The sequence below is a fragment of the Heterodontus francisci genome, chromosome 2, assembly GCF_036365525.1.
Source record: "Heterodontus francisci isolate sHetFra1 chromosome 2, sHetFra1.hap1, whole genome shotgun sequence".
Lineage (NCBI taxonomy): Eukaryota > Metazoa > Chordata > Chondrichthyes > Heterodontiformes > Heterodontidae > Heterodontus > Heterodontus francisci.
In genome coordinates this window covers 168,275,727-168,299,731 of record NC_090372.1, presented here as the reverse complement: position 1 = coordinate 168,299,731, position 24,005 = coordinate 168,275,727, and the positions used below count along the sequence as shown (strand labels likewise).

The 24,005-nt window shown below is 46.4% G+C and overlaps 1 protein-coding gene across 9 annotated transcripts in view; it reads right to left on the bottom strand.

Annotated features, from left to right (window-relative positions):
- Nucleotides 1–24,005, bottom strand: part of mllt10 (MLLT10 histone lysine methyltransferase DOT1L cofactor) — a 361,967-nt gene that overhangs the window by 184,433 nt on the left and 153,529 nt on the right. For 8 of the 9 annotated variants that reach the window (XM_068013613.1, XM_068013608.1, XM_068013679.1 and 5 more), the window contains 2 exons: nt 22,649–23,248; nt 525–700 (listed from right to left, as the gene is read on the bottom strand). In XM_068013613.1, the coding sequence (XP_067869714.1) occupies nt 525–700; nt 22,649–23,248 (776 nt within the window). The remainder of the gene's footprint in view (nt 1–524; nt 701–22,648; nt 23,249–24,005) is intronic. The other variant, XM_068013670.1, reaches the window with a different exon arrangement.

The window sequence follows — 24,005 nt, the reverse complement described above, 5'->3', positions numbered from 1 at the left end:
TGACCTTTTAAAATAAAAGTTTTAAGGAAAAATAACAATGAATATTTTAGTTCCACTGTGGGTGAATTGCTGAGTCACATAAACAAAGGTTCCCATGTTAGATTCCCAATTTATTGCTGATCTGACCCAAAGCAGTGACTGGAGCTCTAAAATTAGCCAGAGAGGTAAGTAAAAAGAAAATCAAGACATTATACTCCTGATCAATATTCTGTGCTGGAATTATGTGAGAAAGAGCAGTATCTGGCTAGGCTGTGATGACCCTGCAGTTAAATAGCCTATTGGCAATATTCTAGGCTAAAATATGAAGAACTGGCACTTAGCTAAAGTATCAGAGGGCAATAAGTGCCCAGTGTAAGGTACTGCAACCAAGAGACAATGTTTTTAGGAAAAAAGTGGGAAGAAGCAATTGATAGAAAAGGGAGGGGAAAAAATCCTATTGGAATGAAGAAAAACAAATTGAAAAGCTTTTCTCTTTGGGAATGCTTGGTTCTTTTAATTTTTACAACGACTAAATAATCTCTTACCTGAGTTGTAGAAACCATAGTTGCAACAGAAATGGTGGCTGAAGGCGATGTGCTCATCTGCTGTGAATGGGCTGCATTTTGTGGAGGTAAAATAGAACTGGAAAGTGGAGTACTGCAGCTTGACCCTGGTACTGTATACTGCAGTGAAACTGGTACTTCATTACTTGTGTAAACGCCTGAAAAAAAAGGGTTGTGCAAATCTGAGTTTAAAATTCCACGCTAACTCATTGTCTGAAACTTCCCACTCATCTGAGGACAACTATCATTTAGCTATATATTAACATAAATCTTGTGGCATTAGTCAGTCAGTCAGTCAGTCAGGATCTGAACCAAAAGGCCGGGATTTCACGTTGGGCGGATGGGAGCCGGCCACTGACTGAAAAGTCGGTGAACCCGCTTCTGCCTTGCCTGGGAATCTGACCCGCATTTTATGGGTCCCGAGGCTTTACTTGTTCTGAGGCGGGACTTCCTCACTCTTGAGGGAGGAAGTCACGCCTCACTGAGCTGCCAGCCAATCAGCTGGCTGGCAGCTCTTAGTCCCAGCAGCGTCACCTGGAGTGGTGGCCAATACTGGGACTGCACTCCAGCCAAAAACATGGAGCCAGCAAGACAGGTAGGTTTTGGTTGCCTCGCTGGGAGTAATTGGTTAGACCTCGACGAGGCAAGGGTGGGGCGTATTGGGTGCTGGTTGGGGTAGTGGGGGCGGCCCTCCATCAGGCACCCTGTGCCTGATGAGCAGGCCCCCACCCCCCCCAGGACCTGAGAAACCGCCTGCTTTTCCCTCTCCAGGATTCCTGCTTGCCATGCATAAAATCTGCGTGGAAGCGGACAAAGGCCCGTAAGTGGCCACTTAAGGAGCAGGTTGGGAAAGCCTCCCGGAGCCTCCCGCTCCATTTTACATCCCCCGCCGCCCCTGCATCATCGGGCTCATTGGAATGGAATATTCCGTCAAAGTTTCTGCCTTTTTTTTTTAAAACCACTCATGCTGCAATTTAAACTCAACCCATCACTGTTATACAGCAAATTTATTGAAGCGAATGATCACGGAGTATGATGAGGTAAAGATATTACACACTTTACCAATACTAAAATATGCAAGTCTCATCAATAAAATATTTGTAATACTATCATGTCACAAAACTTAAGATTTAATAAACTCTACTCTTCCCCAAGTCTGTTTTTTTCCTTTCTTTATAGTACAATTTTGTTTGGTTTAACCGTTCAGTGGATTTTCAATATTGCTCACAACACAAGTAATTTATTTTAATCTCCCCTCTTCCTCCTGTATCTCAGTTATTTACATAATTCTAGTTGTTGCTGAAATGACCATTGATGCAGCAGTGATGAGCAATATTTTCCTCCTGTTGAATCTTAGTGACTGACCAGAGTTGGTTAGTCTATCATAATTTTCAACATCAGCATCAAAATGCCTCAAACATAACCTGCTAGCTCTTACATAAATACCAGATTCCTTCAGCAAAAATAAAATCTCCAAACTGTCAGTTTAGAATTATTCAAGTGACTTAACCTAAATTTCAAAGTGATAGCTTACAAACCAGCGAGTACCACAAAACGCACTGATTAAAATCAAATTTCACTGTTTCTGGCAGCCATTTTTACATCTTAAAATTGATAATTTTTTTTACGGTTTCAATATGTTAGAAATTAACAGTTCCCCAGCCAGACATTCATGCCTTTGCTTCGTTACCCTCCCACAACAAGCATCATCCAAACTATTCTGGGAGGGCTAAATAGTGGCACTCTTCCCTGTACAAGACAGCTCTACCAACGCCACTAGATTCAGATGGGACTTTGTGGATTCCTTTGTGTTTTTCAATGTAAAAAACAAGTAAGGCAAATTTTTTCTCCAATGAACAGTAACAGTGTCCCTAAGAAGGATTCAAAGCTACAAAGATGCTTGTGGTAAGAAGAATGACTCCAATGAGAATTTCTTCTTACCAAGCCCAGTCTTCGTAATTGGCAATCCATTTAGATACAGGTATTCACAGCACACATCTCCCAAATGGAGAACAGTCCTGTCTAAGACAACACAAAGTGCTAGCCAGGAAGCATGTCTCTAGGAGCATTGAACTATAAATGTCCTCAAAAGCAGCAACATACAGGAGCCTAAGTATTTTTTTTTTTCAATTTGCTTGGCTAAGAATCTTAGGGCTTCCTAATTTTCAGGTAATCAGACCTATGTAACTTGAGCTTTCCAAGTCCATTTGCACACACATTTTGGCTGCCACTCCAGACCTGAGCACAGTGCTCGATCTCCAATTCTGTTCCTTCCCCCCGCCGGCCCGCACCCGCACCCCCCCCCCCCCCCACTTTTCTCTTTACCCTTCCAAGACTTCTCTCTTCTATTATTATGCCTCTCAGGTACTCTGGACTCCCAATTCCCTGTCCCAACCCTTCAGTACTTCTTGACCTTCCTGCTCTCCTGTCGCCATCCCATGCTTGACTCCCTCTTAGATAAGCATCCAGTTTCCCTCTGTGCCTCTCTTGGCATCCTCCAAAGGCCTCTTCGAGGCACTCGACACTGTGCCCCATCCCACTCTCTCATCGACCTTCTAGCTCCCAGTGTGCTCTCTGGGGGCTAATTTTCCTGCCCAACTCACCCCTTCCACTGCTGACCCTTTGGACTCGGCTTTCAGCACCCCTCTAGGCATCTCCGTCCAGAATGTCAGTTCACTTGTGAATGAGGCCCTTGCCATCCATGAACTTACTGTGGATGACTGCATTGACATCATGGCCTTAACAGAAACCTGGCTGAAGGGTGATAACACCTTTCCCTTTAATGAAGCCTCCTCTCTGGCTATATTTTCCACCACTTGCCCTGTTAAGACCATACCGGTGAAAGTGTGGTGCTCATCACCAAATCTCAACCTGGCCCCACTTCCTACTCCTCTGGCATTTTTTTCTACTTTGAGTATCTTCACCTCCACCTCGCTCATTCAAAATCATCATTCTCTACGTCCTCCCAAGTACGATAAAAATTTTCTCCCCGAGCTATCTTCACTGCTTTCCTCCCTTAGCCTCTGCACCGAATGACTTCTCATCCTCGGTGATTTCAATCGCCATCTCAACTCATCATGTTCTCTCTCACAAGTTCACTGTCCTCTTATCCTTCCTAAATCTCTCCCTCCATGAAAACTCCGCAAACTATATTCACGGCCACCCCCCTGAAGCCGCCATCTCACACGGTCCTGCTAATCCAATCGTATCAATCACAGATGGTCATCTCTGATCACTTCCTTGTATTGCTCTCCACCCACATCTCCCTTCCATGCCCAACCCTACTTCCTTCTGTATCCTCTCCAGAAAAAACTATCCCCCCCCAATTTACTTACAACTGCACTTAAATTCCTAACTGTCTAGGAGTTGGCCCTCCATTCGCCATATCTACAGCTACTAATTTGTTCCACCTTTGATGCCTTAGTTCCCAATAAAAGCATTACTCTCTCTCACCCTGGTTGTTCCTCCTGGTACAGCCCTCATCTGCATTCCCTTAAATCCAAGGGGAGCAGACTTGAAAGGATATGGTGGACAACTAGTTTAGCCATCACTGCCAGATCACGCTGGACTACATAAAACACCATCAGGTCCTGGTTTCATCTGATAAAACTGCTACTTTTCCAGAATCATCCTGGAATGCAAAGATAACCCCAGCTTCTTTTCTCTACTACAAACCGTTTTCTTAAAGCCCTGTCCCCTGTCTCCTCCACCCTCACCTCCTACAGTAAGTTTGAGGAGCTCAGGGACTTGCTCGTCACTAAGATCGAGAACATCCAATCAGCTGTCTCTCGCTTCCACTAGTTCACCTAGACTAAATTTCCTCTAAGGTTTCCCATTACCCTAGCCCTGAACTCTTTCTCTCCCATCTCCCCTCATCCCCTCTCCGAGCTCATCTTGTCCATGAGACACACAAACGGCCCCCTTGACCCTAATCCCACGAAACTGCTCACCACCCAACTTCCCTTCCTGGCTCCCATGTTAACTGATATTGTTAACTGTTCTCTCTGTTCAGGTGCTGTCCCTCTCTCCTTCAAATCTGCCATCACCAGCCCTCTCCTCAAAAAAACAACTCTTTACCCCACCATCCTTGCAAACTACCACCTCCCTTTCCTCTCCAATGTCTTTGAACATGTTGTCACCTCCCAAATCCATTCCCATCTTTCTGGGCACTTCATGTATGAATCTCTCTAATCAGGTTTCTGCCCCTGCCACAGTTCCAAAACGGCTCTCATCAAAATCACAAATGACATCCTTTGTGACTATGACAAAGGTAAGCTATCCCTCCTCATGTTTCTTGACCTAACTGCAGCTTTTGACACATTTGACCACACCATGGTCCTCCAATACTTCTCGACTGTCATCTAGCTGGGTGGGACTGCCTCTCCAGACCTACATTCTTACCTATCCAATCATAGACAGAGTATCACTTGCAATGGCTTCTCGTCCCACTTGCACACCATTGCCTCTGGTGTCCCCCAAGGATCTATCATTGGCCCCCTCCTATTTATCATCAAATGCTGCTCCTTGGCGACATTAGCCAAAAGCATAGTTTTCACGTGTACATGACAACACCCAGTTTTGCCTCACCAACACCTCTCTTGACTCATCCAATGTTGCTAAGTTAACAGGCTGCTTATCCAACATCCAGTACTGTATAAGTAGAAATACAGTTAAATTAAATATTGGGAAAACTGAAGCCATTGTTTTCAGTCCCCATTCCAAACTTTGTGCCCTAGCTACCAAATCCATCCCTCTCACTGGCAACAGTTTGAAACTAAACCAGTCTGTTACAATCTGGGTGTCATATTTGACCCCAAGATGAGCTTCCAACCACATATTCACACCATTACTAAGACCACCTATTTCTACCTCCGTCTTGGGCCATGTCTAAGCTCATCTTGGGCTAAAACCCTCATTCGTGTCTTGTTACCTCTAGACTTGATTATTCCAATGCACTCCTGGCTGGTCTACCACATTCTACCCTCTGTAAACTTGAGGTCATACAAAACTCTGCTGCCCATGTCATAAATCGCACCAAGTCCTGTACATCTATCACCCTTGTGCTCACTGATCTACTTTGGCTCTTGGTCAAGCAACATCTTGATTTTAAAATTCTCGTCCTTGTTTTCAAATCCCCTCCATGGCCTCGCCCCTCCCCATCTCTGTAATCTCCACCAGCCCCACAAACTTTCAAGATATCTGTGGTCATCTAATGCTGGCCTCTTGAACATCCCCAATTTTAACTGCTCCACCATTGGTGGCCATGCCTTCAGCTACCAATGCCCTAAGCTCTAGAATTCCCTCTCTACAGCTCTCTGCCTCATTACCTACCTTTCCTCCTTTCAGATACTCCTTAAAGCTTTACTCTTTGACCATGTTTTCAGTTATCTGACTGAATATCTCCTTAAGTGACCGGTGTCATATTTCGTTTATAATGCTCCTGTGAAGAACCTTGGGATGCTTTATTATGCTGAAGGAGCTATATAAATATAAGTTGCTGTTATTCCCAATAGCCTTCAAAATAGGTTGTAAAAGCTTCCCTTTCACAGATGCTATCCCGAGGCATTTAGTCAGAGTGTAGCACCCTCCTTGCATCTCATGGCACATAATCCCACAACAATGTGGACAAAATGCAAAGCAGTGAAGTTACATCATGGAACACTATAATATTTGGATAGAAGGGAACCTGAGAGGTGTTACGCATATGTCACATTTACGATGATTTTCCACAACTGCAGTCAGTGTTCTATTCCAAGTTAAGGGACTCTAAGATGCTGGTCCTGTGTGGCATAGTGATGCAGGCAGGGAAGGTTCCTAAATTCTCACCTTCTGTTCCCTCTCATGGTATGCATCATTACCAAGCCTCAGGAGGAAGTGATCCTAGTCAGTACCAACCAAGGACGTCCAATTCAATGGCCTGCTAACCTTAAGGGGGAAACTTTTATTAACTCCAGCACAGGCAAAAATTTTCTGTTCCAAGTGCACAAAAATAGAACAGCAGCCTGAAGCACCTTCATCTGATGGGATGGCATGAGAGACAACTTTGAATAGGAAGAATTCCTGTAATCAATAGGTGACCTCTCAAAATAGTCAAGCATGAAGCTTTGAGCAAATTAATTCCAAATCCATTGAAATCATACATTCTGGCAACCTAAGTTTTTAGGCTGCGTTTGCTGACAACGCTACCACTAGGTGGCTCTGCAGTGGCACATGGCAAATGCAGCCTGTGCCACTAAAACGTCACAATCTGCGACGTCAGCAGCTGCCAGGACTAATGATGGCGCTGCTCAAATAATCACACGAAGGCAACCTAAACACATGGCAGCACACAATGGCAGGAGGCAGAGCGCGAGCGAGCGAGCCGGTGGGGGGGGAGCAGGCAGGCGGGCCAGGGGGTTAAGGTGAGCGGGTGGGCCCAGGGGTGTGAGAGCGCGTGGGCAGAGGAGGAGAGCACACCCGCTGCCACCACCAAGGTCTTCAAGCCGCGCTCTCCCTGCTTCCTCATCCCCGCTTTCTCCTCGCTTCCCCCATCCCCGGCTCTCTCCCCGCTGCCCCCGTCCCCGGCTCTCTCCCCGCTGCCCCCGTCCCCGGCTCTCTCCCCGCTGCCCCCGTCCCCGGCTCTCTCCCCGCTGCCCCCGTCCCCGGCTCTCTCCCCGCTGCCCCCGTCCCCGGCTCTCTGCACGCGTTACTCGATGATGTAATCTGTGTATGCGCCAACCAGTCCTGGCAATGCGGAACGCAGCACATGCGCAGAGAGTAGGAGCCAATCTGCACATGTGCGCAGATTGGTGCAGTCTGATGATGTCAGCTGCCGGGTGCATTGTCGATAATCACTTTGAAGTTTTTATCATTTATAACTATAATTCTACTGTGGGAATCAATGACATAGGTAGGAACAGGGCTGAGGTCTTGAGAGGGTTTCAGGAGCAAGGGAGGAACGCAAAAGACAGAACCTCGCAGGTAGTGATCCCTGGATTACTCCCAGTGCCACGTAATTGAGTCTAAGAATAGTAAAATAAAGCAGGTTAATGAGTGGCAGGAGAAATAGTACAGAAGGAGGGCTTCAGATTCCTGGGGCATTGAGGCTACACCTCAACAAGGCTGTGACCAACGTCCTCACTGGGTGGTTAACTAGAGCTGTTGGGGAGGATTTAAACTAATTTAACAGGGGGAGGGGAACCAGGGTGATGCATAAGAGAGAAGGAGGAAGATGCAGAGGTCTGGGAGAGAGGAACAGCATTAGGAATTGTTCAGAAATAGGAGGAATTAGACAGAGGAGAAATACAAGGCAGACTAAGGCGGGTTTGGAGTACATGTGTATAAATGCACAGAGCGCGGCAAATACAGTTGCTGAGCTAGAGGCACAAGTTGCCATATGGAGTTATAATATAGTGGCAATAATAGCTATGGCTCGAACAAGAGGAGGAATGGGAACGTAATATTCCTGGCTCAGTGACGGGAGCCAAATCTGCATATTTAAAAAAATGTAAATTAATAAATGACCTAATGGGGATCCGAGGCGCATCACTGCTAGCGAGGGGAGAGCAGGTAGGTATTTCAGAGCTTTTGGGGATGGGGGAAGGTCAGGTGGGCAGGGGAAGTGTTGGGGGTGGGGGAGGGGAAAAGAGAGCAGGTAGTTAATTACATGGTTATTGGGGGGGATAGGAGAGGGGCAAGTTAAATGTTTTCAAAAATTTTTGCCAACATCTCTTTAAAAATGTAAATTAAATGGAAGGGGTCAAAGCCCTTGAAAAATGGTGTCCGCACCTGTGCAAAGGCTGTTGACGCCATTGCCGGAGACGGACCGCTCATCCCCTCCACATCACCGGGGGGGTGGGGGGGGGGGGGTGGTGGTCTGCCCCGGCCATTTAAATGAGCCGCCGCGATATTGAAGTACGGCCCGCTTGTGCAAGTCGCCATTGTTTACGGCCGCTGCCAAAATCCAGCCCATTGAGTGCTATGAGAAGGATAGTGATAGAGTTCAAGAAGCCATAGACAGGCTGGTGGAGTGAGCGGACTCGTGGCAGATGAAATTTAATGCAGAGAAATTCAAAGTGATGCATTGTGGTCGGAAGAACAAGGAGGTGCAATATAAATAAAAGAGTACAATTCTAAAGTGGGAGCAGGAACCAAGAGACCTGGGGGTACATCTGCACAAATTACTGACGGTGGCAGGGCAAGCTGAGAAAATGATCAGAAAGGCAAATGGGATCCTGGGCTTTATAAATAGAAGCATACAGTATAAAAGCAAGTAAATTATTGTGAACTTTTATAAATCACTGATTCAGCTTCAACTGGAGCATTGCATCCAATTCTGGACACCACACCTCCGGAAGGATGTGAAGGCAGTAGACAGGGTGCAGAAAAGATTCACAAGAATGGTTCTGGGGATCAAGGACTTCAGTTACACGATTAGATTGCAGAGGCTGAGGCTGTTCGCCTTAGAGAAGAGAAGATTAAGAGGAGATTTTGAGAGGAGATTTGACAGAGGTGTTCAGAATCAAGAGGGGTCTCGACAAAGTAGATGGAGAGAAACTGTTCCTCTGGCAAAGGGCTTGAGAACCATAGGACACAGATTTAAAGTGAATGGCAAAAGAACCAAAGGCAGCAAGAGGAAAAAAAAAAAAATTTACACAGCAAGTGGTTAGGATCTGGAATGCACTGCTTGAGGGGGTGATGGAGGTAGATTCAATTATGGCTTCCAAAAGGGAATTGGATAATTATCTGAAGATAAAAAAATGCAGGGTTACAAACGTGGGAGTGGGACTAAGTGAATTGCTGTGACAAAGAATCAGCCTGGACTCGATGGGCCAAATGGCCGCCTCCTGTGTTGTAACCATTTTAAACACTGACGACACCCAGCTCTACCTCACCACCACCTCTCTCGACTCCTCCACTCTTGACTACTTATTCGACATCCAGCACTGGATGAGCAGAAATTTTCTCCAATTAAATATTGGGTAGACCGTTTTAAAATTAGGAGGTCACCATTTTAGGATGTTTTCTTCGAGGGTTGTGCGACTTTGGAACTCGCTGCCTCAGCAGGTGATGGAGGTGGGGTCAATTAATATTTTTAAGGCAAAGGTACATTGACTCCCTTGCCTAACAAGAGTTAAAGGTTATCGGGGTAGATGGGAGTGTGAAATTCGAGACACGAGCAGATCAGCCATGATCTTATGGAATGGCGGAGCAGGCTCGAGGGGCTGAATGGCCTACTTCTGCTCTGAATTCGTATGTTCGTAAGAATAAAAAAGCATATTATCTAAATGGTGAGAGATTGCAGAGCTCGGCGATGCAGAGGGATCTGGGTGTCCTAGTGCATGAATCACAAAAGGTTGGTTTGCAGGCACAGAAAGTAGTTAGGAAAGCTAATAGATTATCATTTATTGCGAAGGGAATTGAATACAAAAGTAGGGAGGTTACGCTTCAGCTATACAGTGCATTGGTGAGACCACAACTGGAGTACTGCATACAGTATTGGTCTCCTTATTTAAGGAAGGATGTAAATGCGTTGGAAGCAGTTCAGAGAAGGTTTACTAGACTAATACCTGGGATGGGCGGGTTGTCTTATGAGGAAAGGTTAGGCAGGCCAGGCTCGTATCCACTGGAGTTTAGAAGAGTAAGAGGTGACTTGACAGAAACGTAAAAGATTCCAAGGGGTCTTGACAGGGTGGATGTGGAAAGGAGGTTTCCTCTTGTGGGAGAATCTAGAACTAGGAGTCACTGTTTAAAAATAAGGGGTCGCCCATTTAAGACAGAGATGAGGAGAAATCTTTTCTCTGAGGGTCGTCAGTCTTTGGAACTCTCTTCTGCAAAAGGCAATGGGAGCAGAGACTTTGAATATTTTTAAGGCAGAGGTAGATAGGTTCTTGATAAGCAAGGGGGTGAAAGGGGATAGGCAGGAATATGGAGTTGAAGTTACAATCAGATCAGTCATGATCGTACTGAATGGCGGAGCAGGCTCGCAGGGCCGTGTGGCCTACTCCTGCTGTTAATTCATATGGCAACGGGAAAATGTCAGGGAAGTGAGACAAATTGTATAGCTCTTTCAAAGAGTCGGCACGGCACAAGGGGCCAATGGCCTCCTTCTGTGTTGTAAGAGTATATTTCTATACCGGATCTGCTGTCAGAATACAGAATAGATGAAATTGAAGCAGAGGTTCCAAATCTACGACATCTGGACATAAAATAAGTCAATGCCCCAGCCTTCACACAGAATTACACAGAGAACAGCTCTGAATTCCATGTGCCTCAGAAAAAAAAGAGGTTTTAACTGCCATGATCCTCTTAGCTCTTCCATGAAGGCCATATGCAACACTAGCCGACAACATGGACTGGAAGAGCTTTGCCAGTAACAGAAGTTTGTTGTTTTATGATGCCTAAAATTATAGGAAAACCGATTATTAAGCAGGTATTAGTGAATAGGTTGGTTGTACCGAACTCCGACAGGTCATTTCACTCATACAGTAGCCACCTTGCTCAACTACCAAGAGTAGTCGATGTGTTTCAATAGACACTAACTGAGACTATACATCAGCAGAACTTGGGGAAGCCACCTGTCTGGAAATGTGAAAAAATTATAGTGGACGGGGGGACCCTCATTTCTTTTCAGGAGGTTCAGTTTCATTCAAAGAATGGGGAAGAGTAATCTAAATGGATATCACCGAGCGGCTACAGAGCATTCTGGAGGGTGAAGGTGCACAGCCAGAGGTCGTGGTCCACATTAATACCAACGATATAGGAAGAAAGAGGGATGAGGTCCAGCAGGTTGAGTTCAGGGAGTTAGGAACGAGATTAGCAAGCAGAACCTCAAAGGTAGTAATCTCCAGATTACTCCCAAGGCCATGTGCTAGTGAGTACAAAAATAGGAAAATATACCAGATGAATGCGTGACTGGAGAGATGGTGCAGGAGAGAGGGCTTCAGATTTCTGGGGCATTGGGACCAGTTCTGGGGAAGGTGGGACCTGTATACACCTGCACAGGACTGGGACAAATATCCTTGCAGGAAGGTTTGCTAGTGCTGTTGGGGATGGTTTAAACTAGTTTGGCAGGGGAATGGGCACCTGAACGCAGTCTTAGATGGGACAATTTCATGGCAGGGAATGGGAGGCAGAAAATTAGTGTGAGACTCTGAAAGACAGAAGAAACAAAGGTTAAAAAGTGTGCAGCACAGGAATTTGGCAGTGTTAAAGGGTATTTATTTAAATGCAATGAGTATAGTAAATAAAGCCGATGAGGTGAGGGCACAGATAGCCACATGGCAACATAATATCATTGCTATTACGGAAACTTGGCTTAAAGAAGGGCAGTAATGGAAGCTCAACATCCCTGGATATAGCTTTTTCAGGCAAGATAGAAGAGGGGGATAAAAAAGGAGGGGACATAGTATTATTGGTTAAAGAATCAATTACAGCTGTGAGGAAGGATAATATGCTAAATGAATCAAATGAGGCCATATGGGTTTGAGCTCAGAAATATAAAGGGGCAACCACACTACTAGGAGTGTACTAATGACTCCCTAATAGAAAGGGGGACAGAAAAACATGTATGTAGGCAAATTTAGGAGTGCAAAACAATACGGCAATATTGTTGGGGATTTCAGCTACCCCAATATCAACTGGGACACAAACAGTGTGAAGGGCAGAGAGGGCACAAAATTCTTGAACTGCATTCAAGAGAACTTTTTTAGCCAGCACGTAACAAACCCAATGAGCGGGGGCACAATTCTAGATTTCATCCTCGGTAATGAAACTGGCAAATGGATGAAATAACACTGGGTGACCATTTTGGAGATAGTGACCATAATGCAGTTAGTTTTAGCATAATCATGGAATAGGACAAAGATAAAACAAGAGTAAAAGTTCTAAATTGGGGAAAGGCAAATTTTACAAAACTGAGGGGTGACCTGGTGAAAGTGGAGGGATATGGCTACTTGAAGGAAAATCAGTGGCAAACCAGTGGGAGGCGTTCAAAAGCGAGATTCTACAGGCACAGTGTAGGCATTTCCCCACAAAGATAAAGGGTGGTACTGCCAAATCTAGAGCCCCCTAGTTATCTGGAAGCTTACACGCCAAGTTAAAGCAGAAGAAGAAAGCTTATGACGATCACAAAAAACAAAATACTTTAGAAAGCCGAGAGCAGTATAGAAAGTGCAGGGTGAAGTAAAAAAGGAAATTAGAAAAGTCAAGAGAGGACATGAAAAATTATTGGTAGGTAAAATCAAGGAAAACCCGAAGATGTTTGATCAGTACATTAAGAGCAAGAGGATAACTAAGGAAAGGGTAGGGCCTATCAGAGATGTACAAGGGAACTTATGCGTGGATGCAGAAGATGTGGGCAGGGTTCTTAATGAGTTTTTTGTCTCTGTCTTCACAAAGGAGAGGGTTGCTGCAGACATTGTAGTTAAAGGGGAGTGTGAAATATTAGATACGATAAGCATAACTAAGCGAGGAAGTGCTAAAAGGTCTGACATCCTTGAAAGTGGATTGCATCCCAGGTTGTTGAAGGAAGCCAGGGAGGAAATAGCAGACACTCTGAGGATCATCTTCAAATCCTCACTAGATACAGGCGAGGTACCAGATGGGTAAATTATTAGAATCAATTCTGAGGGACAGGATAAACTGCCATTTAGAAAGGCGTGGATTAATCAGGGACATTCAGCATGGATTTGTTAAGGGAAGGTCATGTCTTCTTAACTTGATTGAGTTTTTGAGGAAGTAACAAGGAGGATTGATGAGGGTAGTGCAGTGGATGTGGTCTACATGGATTTCAGTAAGGCATTTGACAAGATCCCACATGGCAGACTGGTTAGTAAAATGAAAGCCCATGGGATACAGGGGAAGATGGCAGGTTGGATCCAAAATTGGCTCAGCAACAGGAAACAAAGAGTAGTAGTCGACGGATGTTTTTGCGAATGGAAAGCGGTTTGCAGCGGCATTCCACAGGGCTCAGTGTTGGGTCCCTTGTTGTTTGTGGTATATATTAAAGATTTGAGTTGCTCTAAACAGGCTCCAGAAGCTGGCCGAGCGCGTCTACCCTGAGGCACAGTGTGGCTTTCGTGCAGAGAGATCGACCGTTGACATGCTGTTCTCCCTTCGTCAGATACAGGAGAAATGCCGCGAACAGATGCCCCTCTACATTGCTTTCATTGATCTCACCAAAGCCTTTGACCTCGTCAGCAGACGTGGTCTCTTCAGACTACTAGAAAAGATTGGATGCCCACCAAAGCTACGAAGTATCACCTCATTCCATGACAATATGAAAGGCAGAATTCAACATTGGGGCTCCTCATCAGAGCCCTTTCCTATCCTGAGTGGCGTGAAACAGGGCTGTGTTCTCGCACCCACACTTTTTGGGATTTTCTTCTCCCTGCTGCTTTCACATGCGTTTAAGTCCTCTGAAGGAATTTTCCTCCACACAAGATCAGGGGGCAGGTTGTTCAACCTTGCCCGTCTAAGAGCGAAGTCCAAAGTACAGAAAGTCCTCATCAGGGAACTCCTCTTTGCTGACGATGCTGCTTTAACATCTCACACTGAAGAGTGCCTGCAGAGTCTCATCAACAGGTTTGCGGCTGTCTGCAATGAATTTGGCCTCACCATCAGCCTCAAGAAAACGAACATCATGGGGCAGGACGTCAGAAATGCTCCATCCATCAATATTGGCGACCACGCTCTGGAAGTGGTTCAAGAGTTCACCTACCGAGGCTCAACTATCACCAGTAACCTGTCTCTCGATGCAGAAATCAACAAGCACATGGGAAAGGCTTCCACTGCTATGTCCAGACTGGCCAAGAGAGTGTGGGAAAATGGCGCACTGACACAGAACACAAAAGTCCGAGTGTATCAAGCCTGTGTCCTCAGTACCTTGCTCTATGGCAGCGAGGCCTGGACAACGTATGTCAGCCAAGAGCGACGTCTCAATTCATTCCATCTTCGCTGCCTCCGGAGAATACTTGGCATCAGGTGGCAGGACCGTATCTCCAACACAGAAGCCCTCGAGGCGGCCAACATCCCCAGCTTATACACACTACTGAGTCAGCGGCGCTGGAGATGGCTTGGCCATGTGAGCCGCATGGAAGATGGCAGGATCCCCAAAGACACATTCTACAGCGAGCTCGCCACTGGTATCAGACCCACCGGCCGTCCATGTCTCCGCTTTAAAGACGTCTGCAAACGCGACATGAAGTCCTGTGACATTGATCACAAGTCGTGGGAGTCAGTTGCCAGCGTTCGCCAGAGCTGGCGGGCAGTCATAAAGGCGGGGCTAAAGTGTGGCAAGTCGAAGAGACTTAGCAGTTGGCAGGAAAAAAGAAAGAGGTGCAAGGGGAGAGCCAACTGTGTAACAGCCCCGACAAACAAATGTTTCGGCAGCACCTGTGGAAGAGCCTGTCACTCTAGAATTGGCCTTTATAGCCACTCCAGGCGCTGCTCCACACACCACTGACCACCTCCAGGCGCTTACCCATTGTCTCTCGAGATAAGGAGGCCAAAGAAGAAGGACTTAAATGTGGGGGGCATGATTCGGAAATTTGCTGATGACACAAAAATTGGCCATGTAGTTGATAGCGAAGAGGATAGCTGGCGACTCCAGAATGATATCAATGGTTTGGTTGAGCAGACGGAAAAGTGGCAAATGGAATTCAATCCAGAAAAGTGTGAGGAAATGCATTTGGGGAGGGCAAACAAAGCGAGAGAATACACAATAAACGGGAGGCTATTGACAGGGGTAGAAGATTTGAGAGACCTTGTGCGTGTCCACATGTCCCTGAAGGAAGGACAGGTAGACAGAATGGTGAAGAAGGCATATGGAATGCTTTCCTTTATTGGCCGAGGTATAGAATTCAAAAGCAAGGATATAATGCTGGAACTGTATAAAACGCTGGATAGGCCACAGTTGGAGTATTGCGTACAGTTCTGGTTACCACATTATAGAAAGGACATAATTGCTCTGGAGAGAGTACAGAGGAGATTTACAAGAATGTTGCCAGGGCTTGAAAGTTGCAGCAATGAGGAAAGATTGGACAGGCTAGGGTTGTTTTCCTTACAACAGAGGAGACCGAGGGGCGACTTAATTGAGGTCTACAAAAGTTATGAGGGACCTACACAGAATAGACAGGAAGGACCCATTTCCCCTAGCGGAGAGGGCAATTACCATGAGGCACAGACTTAAGGTGATTGGCAGAAGGATTAGAGGGGACATGAGGAAAACCTTTTTCACCCAGAGGGTGGTGGGTGTCTGGAATTCACTGCCAGGAGCAGTTGTGGGGGCAGAAACCCTCAATTCTTTTAAAAGGCACCTGGACATGCACCTGTAACCTGCAAGGATATGGACCAAGTGCTGGAAGGTGGAATTAGATTGGGCGGCTAGTTTTTTCAGCCAGCACGGACACAATGGGCTGAATGGCCTCCTTCTTTGCTGTAATTTTTCTCTGGTACATTGGGGAGGACAGAGTCCATAACAGTGCAAATTAGACATGTCCTTTTTTACAATCTGAGTCAAGGGGAAAAACAGAATAACCCCAGTGGCTGAAAATCACATCAGGGCTATGAGGGAAGTGTGGGGAGTGGGACTAATTGAATAGCTCTTTCAAAGGGCTCTTCAGATATGCTTTTATTTAACAAAAAACCCCCACAAAAATACAGGTTATAAAATGTTGCATCTCCTTTCAAATATAATATACTCAATTTTACAAAGTCAAATTTCTAAGTAAAACTAAATCAGTGAACACAGCTCATTTACTTATTCTGAAGACACAGAAAATTCATCCTCAAATTATTAAAGATCCATGGTAATTGTCATCAAAAAGGATTAAAAGGCCAGCTTCCTTGTACTTTGTTCCATCTATGCCTCAGGTTTCATTAAATTGAGGAAGGAAACAATGCTTTCTCGAGTTTCTGCACTGCTTTAATACAAGACTAGCGGCTGTTGACCCAGAAAATGGATTAAACTTGATGATTCATGAATTCTTACGTCTAATTAGTTTAAGCTTCTTGAAGCATGTGGAATCATTGCACTATAAATATTCTGCTTAACGCACAAGTTACAAATTAAACAGCAACTCCCAGCCAAGGCAAAAGACACGGGGGGGGGGGGGGGGGGGGGGGCAAAGAGAGGATATGAAAACCTGCACTGGTAATTACTTTGCCAATATCAGAAGGGTTAATTAACAAAGGCACCAAAATAGCAATTTGCCACATTCAACCAGTTATTAAAAACTCAACTGATTCACTAATATCTTTCAGGGAAGGAAACCTGCCATTCTTGATTGGCCTATGACTCCAGTCCCACACTAATTCGTTGACTCTTAACTACCCTCTGAAGTGGCCTAGTAAGCTGCTACAAATAATAACAAGAACACATGATGGACTACTCAGCTGCAACCAAGGCATCAAATCAGAATGCAATCAAGGCATAACCAGGCTATTCGATCCTAAGTTCTCCTCCCTAACATCTGGGGGATCATGCCAAAGGTGGAAGAACTGCCCCACAGACTAGTCAAGCAACAACCTAACACGGTCATAATGAACATAATACCACCGACTAAAATAAAAACAAGAAATGCTGGAAATACTCAGCAGGTTTGGCAGCAACTGCGGAGAGAGAAGCTGAGTTACGTTTCAGGTCATTGACCCTTCATCAGAACTTTTAATACCTACTAAATGTCCCACACTCCTCCATCTGGGTATGCCTTGTCCCCCCTGCGAGACAGACAGCGTTGGCTTTTTTATTGCCTAAAACATATGAGATGCTGCTTTAAATAACTTATGAACCTGAACCCCAAATCCTTTGACTCTTGCACGTCACCCAGCCTTTTCCCCAAAGTACAGTATTACTTTACATAACCAAAACTTACCAACCCACATTTACAGGCACAAAATTCCATCTACGGCTTTTTTTTCCCCATGCCATTATTTTAGATAATTTTTTATAATATACTCGCACAACTTTTTTCATCCTCAGAACTATTTACAGGCCCATTTTAGTATTGTCTAGTCCTCTATCAAAATAACTGAACAGTGAAAATCAGCAGTCCCAGAACAGAATGCTCTGGGACACCACAGTCCACGTGAGAGAGTGATTGCAAAAAGAGGGCATGAGAGGTGGGGCAAAGAGACAACAAGAGAGCCGGAGGGGTGGGCGGGGAGCGGGTGCAGGAGAGCGGGGGAGGTGAGGAGGCAGGGTTACTTTTTTATTCATTCATGGGATGTGGGCATCGCTGGCAAGAACAGCATTAGCCCATCCTGAATTGATTGAGAAGGTGGTGGTGAGCTGCCTTCTCAAACCACTGCAGTCCATTTGAAGTAGTTACACTCACCGTGCTGTTAGGTAGGGAGTTCCAGGATTTTGACCCAGCGACAGAAGGAACGGCGATATAGTTCCAAGTCAGGATGGTGTGTGGCTTGGAGGGGAACTTTCAGGTGGTGGTGTTCCCATGCATTTGCTGATCGTGTCCTTCTAGGTGGTAGAGGTCGCGGGTTTGGAAGGTGCTGTCTTAGGAGTCTTGGTGCGTTGCTGCAGTGAATCTTGTAGATGGTACACACTGCTGCCACTGTGAGTCGGTGGTGGAGGGAGTGAATGTTTGTGTATGGGGTGCCAATCAAGCCGCTGCTTTGTCCTGGATGGTGTTGAGCTTCTTGAGTGTTGCTGGAGCTGCAAGTGGAGAGAATTCCATCACACTCCTGACTTGTGCCTTGTAGATGGTGGACAGGCTTTGGGGAGTTTGGAGGGGAGTTACTCGCTGCAGGATTTCTAGCCTCTGACCTGCTCTGTAGCCACAGTATTTATATGGCTACTCCAGTTTAGTTTCTGGTCAATGGTAACCCCTAGGATGTTGATTGTGGGGGATTCAGCAATGGTAATGCCACTGAATGTCAAGGGGAGATGGTTAGATTCTCTCTTGTTGGAGATGGTCATTGCCTGGCACTGTGTGGCACAAATGTTACTTGCCACTTATCAGCCCAAGCCTGGATATTTTCCAGGTCTTGCTCCATTTCTACACGGTCTGCTTCATTATCTGAGGAGTCGCGAATGGTGCTCAACATTGTGCAATCATCAGAGAACATCTCTACTTCTGACCTTATGATTAAGGAAGGTCATTGATGAAGCAGCTGAAGATGATTGGGCCTAGGACAATACCCTGAGGAACTCCTGCAGTGATGTCCTGAAGCTGAGATGATTGACCTCCAACAACCACAACCATCTTCTTTTGCGCTAGATATGACTCCAACCAGCAGAGAGTTTTCCCCGATTCCCACTGACTTCAGTTTTTCTAGGGCTCCTTGATGCCATACTCGGTCAAATGCTGCCTTGATGTAAAGGGCGGTCACTCTCACCTCACCTCTGGAGTACAGCATGGCTACCCGACCCGAACCAGACGGGACCTGACGACATGTGTCGGGTTCGGGTTCGGTTCGGGTCAGGTCTGACAGTGACAGCCAGGACGTCCAGGCGGGAAACACTCCGCACTAGTCTGCAGTGAGTGATTCCATCCATGGTAGAGCACAACCTCTTCAATAAATTTGATTATATTCCGTTGGTCGGGTCGGGTGCAGGAAAAAATGAAAGGACTCGGGCCGGATATGGTTCTGTCAGGCTCGGGTCAGGTTTCATTTGCAGACCTGAGCAGGCCTTTACTCTGGAGTTCAGCTCTTTTGTCCATGTTTGAACCAAGGCTGTAATGAGGTCAGGAGCTGAGTGGCCCTGGCGGAACCCAAACTGAGCGTCACTGAACAGGTTATTGCAAAGCAAGTGCTGCTTGATAGCACTGTCAATGACACCTTCCATCACTTTACTGATGATTGAGAGTAGACTGATGGGGCGGTAATTGGCCGGGTGGGACTTGTCCTGCTTTCTGTGTACAGGACATACCTGGGCAATTTTCCACATTGCCGGGTAGATGCCAGTGTTGAAGCTGGACTGGAACTGCTTGGCTCGGGGCGCAGCAAGTTCTGGAGCACAGGTCTTCAGAGCTATTGCCGGAATATTGTCAGAGCCCATAGCCTTTGTAGTATCCAGTGCCTTCAGTCTTTTCTTTATATCACGCAGAGTGAATTGAATTGGCTGAAGTCTGGCATCTGCGATGCTGGGGACTTCAGGAGGAGGCCGAGATGAATCATCAACTCGGCACTTCTGGCTGGAGATTGTTGTAAATACGAACATACGAATTAGGAGCAGGAGTAGGCCACTCAACCCCTCGAGCCTGCTCCACCATTCAATAAGCTCATGGCTGAACTGATTACTCCACATTTCCACCTACCCCCGATAACCTTCCAACCCCTTGCTTATCAAGAATCTATCTTCCTCTGCCTTAAAAATATTCAAAGACTCTGGAATTCTCTTCCTCAAAAGGCAGTGGAAGCAAAGACTCAGGACCCTCAGAAAAAATTTCTCCTCATCTCTGTCTTAAATGGGCGACCCCTTATTTTTAAACAGTGACACCTAGTTCTAGATTCTCCCACAAGGGGAAACATCCTTTCCACATCCACCCTGTCAAGACCCCTCAAGATCTTTTATGTTTCAATCAAATCGCCTCTTACTCTTCTAAATTCCACTGGATACAAGCCTAGCCTGTCCAATCCTGCCTCGTAAGACAGCCTACCCATTCCATGGATTAGTTTAGTAATCCTTCTCTGTACTGCCTCCATCGCATTTACATCCTTCGTTAAATAAGGAGACCAGTACTGTACAAAGTACTCCGGATATGGTCTCACCAATGCCCTGTATAGCTGAAGCAGGCAGATTGGCGAGGACAAGGTCAAGTGTGTTTTTCCCTCGTTGGTTCCCTCACCACTTGCCGCATACCCAGTCGAGCAGCTATGCCCTTTAGGACTCAGCGTGCTCGGTCAATAGTGGTGCTAGCAAGCCACTCTTGGTGACGGACATTAAAGTCCTCCACCCAGAGTACATACTGCACCCTTGCCACCCTCAGTGCTTCCTCCAAGTGGTGATCAACATGGAGGAGTACTGATTGATCAGCTGAGGGAGGGTGGGAGGTGGCAATCAGCAGGAGGTTTCCTTGCCCATGTTTGACCTGATGCTATGAGACTTCCTGGGGTCCAGAGTCAATGTTGAGGATTCCCAGGGCAACTCCCTCCCAACTGTATACCACTGTGCCTCCACCTCTGCTGGATCTATCCTGCCGGTGGGAGAGGAGATGCCCACGGTTGGTGATGGCAGTGTCTGGGACTTTGTCTGTAAGATATGATTCCGTGAGAATGACTACGTCAGGCTGTTCCTTGGGACAGCTCTCCCAACTTTGGCACAAGCCCCCAGATGTTAGTAAGGAGGGCTTTGCAGAGTCGACAGGGCTGGAGTTGCCGTTGTCGTTTCCGGTGCCTAGGTCGAGGCCTGGTGGTCCGTCCGGTTTCATTCTTTATTGACTTTGTAGTAGTTAGAAACAACTGAGTGGCTTGCTAGGCCATTTCAGAGAGCATTTAAAAGTCAACCACATTGCTGTGGGTCTGGAGTCACATGTAGACCAGACCAGGTAAGGATAGCAGATTTCCTTCCTTTAAGGACATTAGTGAACCAGGTGGGTTTTTACAACAATCGACAATGGTTTCTTGGCCATCATTAGATTAGCTTTTAATCCCAGATTTATTAATTGAATTCAAATTCCACATTCTGCTGTGGTGGGATTCGAACCCATGTCCTCAGAGAAATACCCTGGGTCTCTAGTCCGGTGATAATACCACTACGCCACAGCCTCCTGCATGGGAGAGTGGGGGAGGAGGGAAGAAGAAAGGGGTGGGGGGTGGGGAGGAGGAGGGAAGAAGAAAGGGGTGGGGGGGGTGGGGGGTGAGGGGGGGGAGGAGAAAGGGAGGAGGGGGGGGAGAAAGGGGGGAGGGGGGGGAGAAAGGGGGGAGGGGGGGGAGAAAGGGGGGAGGGGGGGGAGAAAGGGAGGGGGGGGAGAAAGGGGGGAGGGGGGGAGGGGGGGAGAAAGGGGGGAGGGGGGGGAGAAAGGGGGGAGGGGGGGGAGAAAGGGGGGAGGGGGGGAGAAAGGGGGGAGGGGAGGAGAAAGGGGGGAGGGGAGGAGAAAGGGGGGAGGGGAGGAGAAAGGGGGGAGGGGAGGAGAAAGGGGGGAGGGGAGGAGAAAGGGGGGAGGGGAGGAGAAAGGGGGGAGGGGAGAAGAAAGGGGGGAGGGGAGAAGAAAGGGGGGAGGGGAGAAGAAAGGGGGGAGGGGAGAAGAAAGGGGGGAGGGGAGAAGAAAGGGGGGAGGGGAGAAGGGGGGAGGGGAGAAGAAAGGGGGGAGGGGAGAAGAAAGGGGGGAGGGGAGAAGAAAGGGGGGAGGGGAGAAGAAAGGGGGGAGGGGAGAAGAAAGGGGGGAGGGGAGAAGAAAGGGGGGAGGGGAGAAGAAAGGAAGGAGGGGAGAAGAAAGGAAGGAGGGGAGAAGAAAGGAAGGAGGGGAGAAGAAAGGAAGGGGGTAAGGGAAAAGGGGGTAAGGGAAAAGGGGGTAAGGGAAAAGGGGGTAAGGGAAAAGGGGGTAAGGGAAAAGGGGGTAAGGGAAAAGGGGGTAAGGGAAAAGGGGGTAAGGGAAAAGGGGGTAAGGGGGAGGGAAAAAGGGGTAAGGGGGAGGGAAAAAGGGGTAAGGGGGAGGGAAAAAGGGAAAAGGGGGTAAGGGAAAAGGGGGTAAGGGGGAGGGAAAAGGGGGTAAGGGGGAGGGAAAAAGGGGTAAGGGGGAGGGAAAAAGGGGTAAGGGGGAGGGAAAAAGGGGTAAGGGGGAGGGAAAAAGGGGTAAGGGGGAGGGAAAAAGGGGTAAGGGGGAGGGAAAAAGGGGTAAGGGGGAGGGAAAAAGGGGTAAGGGGGAGGGAAAAAGGGGTAAGGGGGAGGGAAAAAGGGGTAAGGGGGAGGGAAAAAGGGGTAAGGGGGAGGGAAAAAGGGGAAGGGGCAGGAAAAAAAGAGGGGGAGAGAAAAAAAGAGGGGGAGAGAAAAAAAGAGGGGGAGAGAAAAAAAGAGGGGGAGAGAAAAAAAGAGGGGGAGAGAAAAAAAAGAGGGGGAGAGAAAAAAAGAGGGGGAGAGAAAAAACAGCGAGAGAAAGAGCTTCAGTTATGCAGACATGCGTATTTGTAATATTGTTCTTGGTACACAAACTTATCCAAACACGCACCTGAACCAGCTGGGGATGAGCTGACACTAAGACTTTGTAAACTTCCATTCCTGAGTAGAGATGGAGATTTCTGCAGATTTGCACTTGCCACACTTCCTGCAGCAGATGTAACAGATGATGACGGTGATGCAGAAGAGAGCGAGAGCTGGGAAATGGTATCCTTATTTTTACTTCCTTTTGGTCTGCCGGGTCCATGCTTGTACTTTTTATTTCCCTTTCGTTTTTTTTCTTTTACTATCTCTTCCTCCACAACTGAAGCTTGAGCTCTTTTATACCCTGGTACTCCACTTGAAGTCACAGTGGTAACATCAGATATGCCATAATCTCCACAACTGCTCTCGGAATGCTTTGAATGTTCAATGTTTATTGTTTGGGGAAGTCCAGATGATGTCGGTGGGAGGCCCAGCACAGGACTAGCACTAACCAAAGTCCTTTCCTGGTCAATAGCTTCTCCCTTAGTTGTCTCTCTGGTTGAGGACTGTTGTGAATGAATGTAACCATCATTTCTTGTATCCGGTTCAGTAAAAGTTTGAAACTCTTGTGGTGATTGGACTGAACTGCTAGATGATTTTACACTGCTTGGGGTTCCTAATAGGCTACCTGCAACAAAAATATTAGTTAACTAATAAAGTTACGTCACTAAGATGAGCACAAAAGTCAAGTACAGGATTTGGATTTAATTGTTCTATAAATGAATAGATTAAAATACAAATGTCATTATTAGCTCTATCAATTAGAATAGACAACCAAAGGCAATAATTCACTTTTTAAAAATAAAAGATTTTATCTGTTTAAAATCCTCATGCTTTCTCTAGAAAAATCAGGTTGTAAAAATCCTGATTCAGTTTCACGAAGAATTTTCACTTGCACATTCACAGTATTTTTACAATATAATAAAAAGTACACACGTCAAAAGCAGTTTGCCTTCGGTAAGCCTCATTAGTGGTAAAACCAGCAACCTGCAAAATAAACAACTTTTTGCTGACCAACTGAGCAGATTACTCAAGAACCCCGATAAGATTTTTTTTTTTAAACTGTGTCGTGCTCAGCTATCTGCACCAAATATTTATTCCATTCATTGATCGATTAATTCAAGCTGCTAAATGACAGCCCACTGTTTGTGACAAAGTTTGTCCTGTTGCACATTAACTTAACCAGGTCAAAATAGTATTTACTCACTTGAAGGAACTAATAAAAACATGTCAGCTGTAGAATCAATTTTAGACAAATGAAGAACTAATTTAGAATTGTGTAGGTCAGTGAAAAAACTGTGAAGATGGAAGAGTCAGACAAAATGCAGAAACATCATCAATAGTTTTTTAAATTGGGGTCAAACAACTCTTTGGGGATTCCCATG